Source organism: Helianthus annuus, chromosome 4, assembly GCF_002127325.2.
Source record: "Helianthus annuus cultivar XRQ/B chromosome 4, HanXRQr2.0-SUNRISE, whole genome shotgun sequence".
NCBI lineage: Eukaryota > Viridiplantae > Streptophyta > Magnoliopsida > Asterales > Asteraceae > Helianthus > Helianthus annuus.
In genome coordinates this window covers 25,245,060-25,254,986 of record NC_035436.2, presented here as the reverse complement: position 1 = coordinate 25,254,986, position 9,927 = coordinate 25,245,060, and the positions used below count along the sequence as shown (strand labels likewise).

Here is a 9,927-nt window from a genome sequence, read left to right as displayed (position 1 = left end):
GATGATCACATATCTAAAATGCTAAAACGCTAAAACGGGTCAATTTAGATAATGTTGTTTCTCCAATGACCTAAAAAAGTAGGTAAAACTGAAACGGATCGAAACTCGGAATAAAAATGCTTACAAACTTCTAAATCACTTTTGTTCATGCCCCGTAAACTCCAAATATTGGGTTGATGGCATAAGTTATAAACTATAACCAAATTGGTCTTAAAGTTATAAACTATAACCAAATTCGTTTTAAAAAGATGAACCATTCATAATCTCTTCATGTCATCATATCATATCGATATATATAGTGTAAACAAATTATAACTACACGGATATGAATCTAAATTAAATTAACACAAACGCTAAATAGACATGACTATAGCTTGTAGCAAACCAAATATTCGTTTAACTACATGTCTTGTAATTGGTTGACACGTTTTCGAAAACTAAATAACATTAATTCAAAAAACATACCGAACATTTTCATGATGAATCTTATCTACGTTGTCCTACGAAAGAGTAAATTCGAAATCAAATACCTAAAACGACATTCTTTTTCTCAGCACCCTTTTAGATCAATCTGGCGCATCAGGTTCGTTTTTCCTGAATGAATCATGAAAAAACAAATAAGAGCGAATATATTATTTTTTAATCAAATACTAAATGAAACTGGTAGATGAAATAAGCCCAAAACCATAACTTTTCCCTGTTGAAGTCTGAGTAACTGGTAAGGGTACCACAACAAAATATTATATTAAAATATTAGAAAGTGATGAATCTAAGAAGTATGAAACATGAACATATGAATCTAACCTCAGAAAATGGTGCAGCAGCGATCTAATCTTTAATTACCTGTAAATAGCAGCACAAAGCAAGAAAATAAAATTATTAATAAGCAAACTGATTAGTATATGAAATTAGTCCCTACCATACTTTACATTGTTAGTATGGATGAGTTGGGCTAAGAAATGGCTCAAAACAAATTTGGGTAAAACAATCACAAGTTTTTTCCTTCTTTTGATAAAAAAGGGTATAGGAAGTGCAGCAAGTAGAATTCATCTCAACTTATAACTGAATTAAACAACAAATATAACAAATTTGGTATAAACCAATAATGAACAAATGCAAGAGGTAAAGCTTAAAAAACATGATTTTGAACAGTAACATTGACTGAATTTAGGCAGCCAATATTATATACTCCTAACATCATATTTTCATAAAAAGGGCATATTTTATTCGATTTGCGTAAAGGGTACATGCGAATAATCAATGAAAAAAAGCAAAGTGGGAGATTAATAGAAAAGATTAAAAAAACTGCATAAATAATAAATCACGATTAAGAAGAGGATGATAGGGTTTTTAATAAAAATACCGAAAGATCATCGGAAAAGCCCCAATGTTGTCGAAAGTTGTTGGAAACCTAAAAATCTCACCGTTCGTAGCCCATCGAATCTTGGTCGCTGGAAAATCGCCAACATCGCCTCCGGGTAACACCATCTCTGTCGTTATCGTGGCCTATCAGTGTTGTGCCACCGTCTCCCCTACTCTCAAATGTCTCTCTCTATATCGCATATTCTAGACAAAGAGAGAGAAAGCATGAACATTGATAATGGGGATGTGTGTAGCTTTTTATTTTGGTGGACGACAAATGTCACTCCTACTCTATTGTACACATATTATTCAGGTTTGGTACGTTGTATATGTACAACACCACCATAATATGAAGATTAAAGCATAAATGTGGCACTATGAAGATTACACCAGTCACCAACCAAGCATTGTGTACAACAACACTTAGCACAAAACAACCTTTAAGCATCATGTACAATACCATAATGCACACTAATTTTACAGATTAATATATACTATAGATTATTTATCATGTAATATCCCACTTTAATAACCCATTAATGGTTAAATAATATAACCATTACAAGGAAGAGAAAGCTCAACATCCTCTTGCATTCTTCTGAGCAAAAAAAAGGTGCAATATAGCCTGCAATCAATTGCATATCAAATTAGTAAATTCGTATGTGAAAAAAGGGTGAGAGATTGATCTAATGTATACATAGTCGTTTGGCCCCGTTTAAGCTCAAAACCCCTCCACCGTCGCAAACCAGCGGCAGTGGCCACTTTATCACCACCATTACAAACAGTAAACAAACAACTTTCAATATAGAGCAGCCCTAAATCAAATCTACAACATATAAGAACTCTAATAGCCCCAAATCAACAACTCTACAAAACTTAAAATCGAAAGACCAAATACCAATACAACAAATACATCTTACCTAATGCGCCGGAAGACTGAGGATCACCCGTTACCATCGCCGATCTGCCCTGAGTTTGACTGCATAACACCGATCCACCTTTCTAAGACATCTTCATCAACACCATAGTTCACAAACCGTCGCCTACTATCGAAGTCAGAACCCTAGGTCACCGTGACAGTCGCCAACGTCGTTGTGTTTGCGGCGGAACCCTAAACGCCGCCGCCGTGTCTCTTTCCTGCCTCTCTCTACCGTAATTTCTTTCTCTTCCTCTTACTTATACAAAACGCTAGAGTAAATACTATGTTTGGAAAGGAAATGTGGCTCAAAGGGGCTGGTAGATAAAGAGGCAAAACAATGTATAACCTGCTAAGCTAACCTTACAACTAAGAAAAGCATGATACACAAACAAAGCCAAGAGTACAACAACAACATGCCTAAAGATGTTACAAATTAGAGTATTATATAATATATAATATTAGGATTTATTGTATGGACAACTGCTAGATTTTAGGCATGTTTAGAACCGTAGGAATGTAAGGATTTTAGAACTAAACGAGTAATTTTGGGGATTTATAGGGATTTGAATTTTTAATGAAATACTTAATTAATTTAGAAAAATGGATAAACTTGTTTAATTAGTGGAATGTGAATTTAATGATATAATTTATAAAATAACTTAAACTAAATTTAGATAATAAAAATATAGATAACGTAATAATAAACCTATAATAATTAATAGAAAGCTTTTGTAAGTTGAATTAATGTTCCCTTTAAAGTTTAGTTTGTTATAGACTTCAAGCTGATAAATATATAATGGATTTAAAAAGAAACGTTTTGTATTTACTAAATAAATTTTGATTAGAAACAAAAAGAAAACTAAACTACACGAACATGCTTTCTTTTATAAATCTAGAAGGGTCAGATTTTTTTTTAATTTGTTATAACAAAACATTAAATGACCATTCTGTCATTTATTAAAAGGGAAGAAAAAGAAAACTAGATGTTAATTGGAAAATCTGACCAGATTTTGATTTTTGATAAAAATGACAACAAAATTGAAACCAAATGGACCTAGATTCAAAATGTTTAAGTTTTGTACTAAAGTGATAAAAATGACCAAATCTCATGAACCATTTTAACAGTTTACTCTTGATTCAATCACAGGAGTTTCAGAAAAGTAGACATTTTTTTTTTCTCAATTTTTAATTGATTTCACAAGAGTTTGAGAAAAAAAGGCATTTTTTTCTCAAGTTTTAATTGTTTAACAATTTTTTGAGTTTATAATAAAAATTTTCATTTTGAGTTTTAACAAAATTTTCTATTCTATTAGGTGCTTTTGTAACGGTTTTTATATTAACGTTTCATGCGAGTTATTTTTATTTATGTTTTACATGGATTTTCATAACATTGTTGGGTTTTTTAAACCACTGACAGTCATCTCTAAATACACCATTGTGACGTGCTTTATATCAGTGGCGGAGCCACACTTTGAACAACGGTGTCGTCCGACACCATTGAATTTTGTGTATCAAATACAACGTATAATAGGAAAAATTCGAGCGACACCATTGTTTTTTTACGAGCGACACCATTGACTTTTTACAAACGATACCATTGTTTTGTTTTCTTCTAAAAGAATTATATAATAAACAAATTTATATTTCAAAAGGTAAGCCCACTTACTTGAATTTAATTAGCATACTTTAAATCATTAAAGGTCCATGCTTAATTTTTATTTTTTCTAATGGAGTAAACATTATAGCCCCATGTCTAATTGGTTTTGTTTCAATTGTTTAACCTATAGGGATGTTTGATGATCATTTGAACGATGCGTGCATTTGTTTGTTATAATGAAAAAGAGGTTTTTTTTGTAAGTTGCCATTGAAAACATTATGAATCGTTTTCAAAACATGAAAATGCGTACAGAGCAACTATTAAATGCATTTTTTATATATTTGATACGCCCCATATTCTACTTAATTCGACACATAAAACAAATAGGAAAATTTTTTGGAAATTTCGGCATGACCCATTCGTTTAAAAGCATTAACCACCTGTTTTATGCAACCAACTTCAATGTTTAGCATTCTTGACAATTCCCAAAACGAACAAAGCTTACATTGGACACAACATGACTACAACTACTAAGTTTTTACCCAACGATAAGGTATCAACATACTACATAGACTTAAAGTACATATGACCAAAAGCTTAACCCATTTCAAAAATAATTTGTGACGGAAGCGTGAGGCGGGCGTAGATCAAGTGTGCACGTTCCAAGCCGTCCATACGCCTAGGTCGAGGATTTACCTACATTCAACAACAATTTTAAAAAGTTAGTCTCATTACTTATTTTGCTTACAATACCACCTATTAGCCGCATTCGATTGAATTCATTCTTATCATCATGCATTCGATTTACCCATTTAAATGGGTAAGCTTATATTCTCATAAAGAGATTCAAGCGTATCGTTTTACAACCCGGTAATAACAGGTTGGTTGCTTTCAACATAAGCCTCTCGTTCTATCCGTATGACGGATTGAACTTCATGCATCATGATTTTTGCTTACACGACCACCCGTTCTATTCGGATGGCCTCACATCCTTAGTCGACTTAGTTACATAAACCGGTCGACTAGCATAACATAGCATAATTCTTCGTTAGCATAAACAAATCCGCATAGGATGCGCTATTCGTTTACTAGCACCATAATCGTTACCACATAGTATAAACATTATAACAAAAGTTGTCCAATACAATTATTAACGATTAAAAGTAAACTTTCGTATGCAACGGAACATACCTCGGTCTTGTGATCCTTCCGATTTCTTAGAATTCGAACCTTCTTCCTTCACACCTAAATCAACATATTCATTCATCCGTTTAGTACCACAACTTTCATTCCATCACGTTCCAATTTACACATAATTACTCTTTCAAGCATTTTATCGAACACCTAGCGTGCGTTATATTTATAAAGCATAGTGTACAAGTATTTAAAGCATGACTTGCTATTTCATCCTATATGTCTTCACTGCTCAATCTAATTCTTACAATTCCCTTAATCTACATCAATTTATCTAGCATTCGGGTACTACAAACTGAATTACATATCAAATTACATATATTCATAGTTCCTATAATCTTCATATTCATGACATAATTTTACAAGATGAGTTTTGTAAGATTTCTTTCAATTAAACTAGAACCAAGCATGATTTCTATTCTAGGGAGTAACCCTAACATCTAATTAACACAAAACGTACCACGAATTTATGATCGGGTCGAAACCCCTTTCTCTAAAATTCACCAAATTCAGAAATTCGACTTACCACTCCACTAGATATGCTTAGATGGCTGAAACTTTAGAACATGCAGTAATCAATCTTTGATTTCTCCTTGTCAATTGGTGAATTTTTGCAAGAACAAGGAAAACCCTTGTTTTTCCCTGCCCTAGATCGATCCCAGCACACGTACAGGGGATTGTTTTTGGTTTAACCTTAATTAATCCTTAATAACTTAAAATATTTCACATTACCCCCTTGAGACTTGTAAAATGTTTAATTTTGAACTATCATGACTTAACTTATTTAGTGTTAAACCACATTTTGGGATGTTACACTAGCTTTTTGGCGTTAACGACTTTGGCCCCCCTTGATTTCATTTACTTATTAATTTTAAACACTATCCCATTTACTTCTACATTTTATCCTAAGTGAAATAAACATTTTTGGAGTGTTACAAGTCTACCCCCCTTAAAAGAGGTTTCGTCCCCGAAACCTAAACACATAACTAATCAATTAATGTCATACCAAAGAGAAACGGATAGTGCTTCCTCATTTCGTCTTCTACTTCCCATGTAAGTTCTGAACCCTTTCTGTGCTGCCATTGCACCAACACTTGTTTAACAGCTTTGTTGCGGAGATTCTTCACGTTAACGTCTTTAATAGCTATGGGTCTCTCAACATAATTCAATCCCTCGTCTAACTCGATGTCATCGAGAGGTACTAGCGCAGTATCATCCGCGAGACATTTTCTCAACTGCGACATATAGAAGGTATTGTGAATCTCGTCTAGGGTAGGCGGTAATTCTAATCGATATGCAACTTTTCCAACTCAAGCTAGGATTTTAAACGGCCCAATATACCGAGGGCCTAACTTACCCCGTTTACGAAAACGGATTATGCCTTTCCATGGCGACACCTTCAATAGAACGAAATCTCCAACTTGAAATTCAATAGGGCGCCTCCTCTTGTCTGCATAAGCTTTTTGTCGATCCTGGGCTGCTTTCAAACGAGCCCTAATCAATTCAATCTTTTCATTTGTCACTGCTATTAAATCACTTGGCGCGAGCTCCCTTTGCCCCACTTCTCCCCAACATACGGGAGTTCTACATTTTCTTCCGTATAGTAGTTCGTAAGGTGCCATTTGAATGCCACTGTGGTAACTATTGTTATAAGAAAATTCCACTAGTGGTAAATGGTCATCCCAACTTCCCCCAAAATCTAAAGCACACGCCCTCAGCATATCAATAAGTGTTTGAATGGTTCTTTCTGACTGGCCGTCGGTTTAAGGGTGGTAGGCGGTACTTATGTGTAATTTCGTCCCCACACTCTCGTGAAATCTTTGCCAGTAACGAGAGGTAAATCTAGTATCCCGATCCGAGACAATTGACACGGGCACCCCGTGTCGAGACACAATCTCGTTCATATAAATTTCCGCCATTTTCTCGGAAGAATAAGCTTCTTTAATGGGTAGAAAGTGGGCGCTTTTCGTAAGTCGGTCCACGATTACCCATATTTTATCATGCCCCTTTTTCGTTCTTGGAAGCTTGGTTACTAAATCCATTGTTAGTTCCTCCCATTTCCACAACGGTATCCCCAAAGGTTGTGATTCCCCGTAGGGCTTTTGATGTTCCGCTTTTACTTGAGAGCACGTTAAGCATTTTGCGACATACTTTACGATATCGCGTTTCATGCCCGGCCACCAATAATTGGCCTTCAAATCTCGATACATCTTTGTAGCCCCGGGGTGAACCGAATATCGTGATTTATGAGCTTCTTCAAGTATCGCGGTCTTGACTTCGCAGAAACGCGGTATCCAAACTCGGCCGAACCTCATCTTAAGTCCGGTCGGGCTTTCTTCCAGCTTATCGGCCACACCTTTTAACCTTTCTTTCTTTGAGTCTTCTGCTGCAAGCGACTTCCTTTGGGAATCCCGTATCATCTCAAGTAATTGTGGAGTAACTATCATTTTCATGGACTTCACACGAATTGGAGGTGGAGTCCCTTTTCGGCTTAGTGCATCAGCCACCTCATTCGCTTTTCCCGGGTGATAAAGGATGTCACAATCATAGTCCTTAATCAGTTCTAACCATCTTCGCTGCCTCATATTCAAGTCTTTCTGTTCAAAGAAATACTTGAGGCTTTTATGATCCGAGTAAATTGTACATTTCGTACCGTATAGGTAGTGTCTCCAAATTTTTAAGGCGAACACTACCGCTGCCAATTCCAGATCATGTGTTGGGTAGTTTACCTCGTGAGGCTTTAGTTGCCGCGAAGCATATGCAATAACCTTTCCCCTTTGCATCAAAACACAACCTAACCCTTGCTGTGAAGCATCTGAATAAACAACCAGATCTTCAGTCCCATCTGGTAACGTCAGGACCGGAGGACTCGACAATTTCTCCTTCAGTATACGAAAGGCCTCTTCCTGTTCCTTACCCCATACAAACTTTTCTTTCCTTCTCGTTAATCTGGTTAAGGGTAGAGCTATCTTCGAGAAATCCTGTATGAACCGTCTGTAGTATCCCGCGAGGCCTAGAAAACTTCTTATCTCAGTCGGACTCTTCGGGGGGACCCATTTCATTACGGCATCAATCTTTGACGGATCTACTAAAACACCTTCCGCATTGATCACGTGGCCTAGAAACTGTACCTCCCTGAGCCAGAAGGCGCATTTCGGAAATTTTGCGTAAAGTTTCTCCTTGCGGAGAATTTCGAGTACTTCACGCAAATGCTTTGCATGCTCGGCTTTGCTTCGCGAATAGACTAAGATATCATCTATGAACACGATTACCGATTTGCCTAACATGGGTCGGCACACCCGGTTCATAAGATCCATAAACGCGACGGCGCGTGCGTCAATCCAAACGACATGACTAGAAATTCATAGTGCCCATAATGGGTTCTAAATGCAGTCTTTGGAATATCTTCTTCCCGTATTCTAACTTGATGGTACCCCGAACGCAGGTCTATCTTAGAGAACCAACTCGCCCCTTGTAATTGATCAAAAAGGTCGTCAATTCTAGGTAAAGGGTAGCGGTTCTTTATGGTCAGCTTATTTAGCTCTTTATAGTCGATACACATGCGCATCGACCCGTCTTTCTTCTTAACAAATAAGACAGGTGCTCCCCTAGGCGACACACTCGGGCGTATGAAACCCTTATCTAGAAGATCTTGTAGTTGTGTCATTAATTCGCGCATCTCGGTGGGAGCAAGTCTGTAGGGGGCCTTTGCAACGGGTTTCGCACCCGGATTTACTTCGATGCGAAACTCTATTTCTCTCTCGGGTGGGAGTCCCGACAATTCTTCCGGAAATACATCCGGAAATTCATTCACGGTCTCAACGTCTTCAAGCTTCGGGAGGGTTTGTCGGGCATCTACTACATAAGCTAGGTATGCTCTACTCCCGTTAAGTACGTATTTGAAAGCTTGGACCAAGGTGCACAACTTGGTTTCTACATTTCTCTCTCCTTGAATACTCAATTGTCTTCCACTTGGAGCTTGGATGAGCATTACCTTATTTTCACAATCAATCTCCACATGGTGTCGCGCCAACCAATCCATCCCCACAATCATTTTAAATTCCCCCAAAACCATAGGTATGAGGTCGATGTCAAATTCCTCATCTTCTATAGTGAATTTGCAGTTTCTACACACCTCGTGTAACATATAGATCTTACTATCGGCTATTTCTACTTCTAGAGGCATTGGCATTCGTTCGATCTTAAAGGACAGATGTTGTATGATTTCATTCGAAATAAATGACATAGTAGCTCCAGTATCGAACAGAACATAAACTGGTATGGAGTTTAGTAAAAAGATACCTGAAATCACATTCGGGTGAGACTTGGCTTCTTCGGATGTAATTTGGAACATTCTCCCTTTGGCCCTAGAACCTTCTTGCTTCTTATCCTCTTTTCTCGACTCTTGCTGAAGTTTTGGGCATTCAGATTTGATATGCCCCTTTTCGAAACAATTGAAGCAAGTCTTCGGGCTAGTTGGACATTGATAAGACGAATGCCCTTCTTTACCACATTTATAGCATCCCTTTTTGCCTAACAAGCATTCCCCCGTATGTAGTTTTCCACAAGTCTTGCAAGGCGTGATACCACTCTTCGACTTATCCTTTCTTCCTTGCTCTTGATACTTCCCCTTTTTAGTCGGAGTCGAACTTCCACTCTTTTCATTTGGTCTCTTTTCACCACGTTCTTCTTGCCTCTTGATTTCTATTTCTCTATCCCGCGCCAGATTAATAAGCTCATCAAGGGTTTCACATTTCGAGGGAGTGATGAATTCCCTGAATTCTGCCTTCAGTATGCCGTAAAAGCGATTGATCTTTATTCTTTCGGTTTGCACAAACTCCGTACAAAACTTCAT

At 37.0% G+C, this 9,927-nt stretch overlaps 1 protein-coding gene and 1 long non-coding RNA gene across 2 annotated transcripts; both read right to left on the bottom strand.

Annotated features, from left to right (window-relative positions):
• Window positions 1-319: 319 nt before the first annotated feature.
• On the bottom strand, window positions 320-2,547 carry LOC110935979. Its single transcript, XR_002589590.2, has 4 exons — window positions 2,283-2,547; window positions 1,364-1,987; window positions 805-843; window positions 320-594 (listed from the first exon to the last, which is right to left on the bottom strand). It is a non-coding gene; the product is annotated as an uncharacterized LOC110935979 (long non-coding RNA).
• Window positions 2,548-6,058: 3,511 nt separating this feature from the next.
• Window positions 6,059-9,927, bottom strand: LOC118491458. Its single transcript, XM_035989262.1, has 5 exons — window positions 8,645-9,927; window positions 8,138-8,426; window positions 7,802-8,053; window positions 7,061-7,648; window positions 6,059-6,307 (listed from the first exon to the last, which is right to left on the bottom strand). Exons 1-5 carry the CDS (start codon window positions 9,925-9,927, stop codon window positions 6,059-6,061), a joined length of 2,661 nt encoding a protein of 886 aa, XP_035845155.1.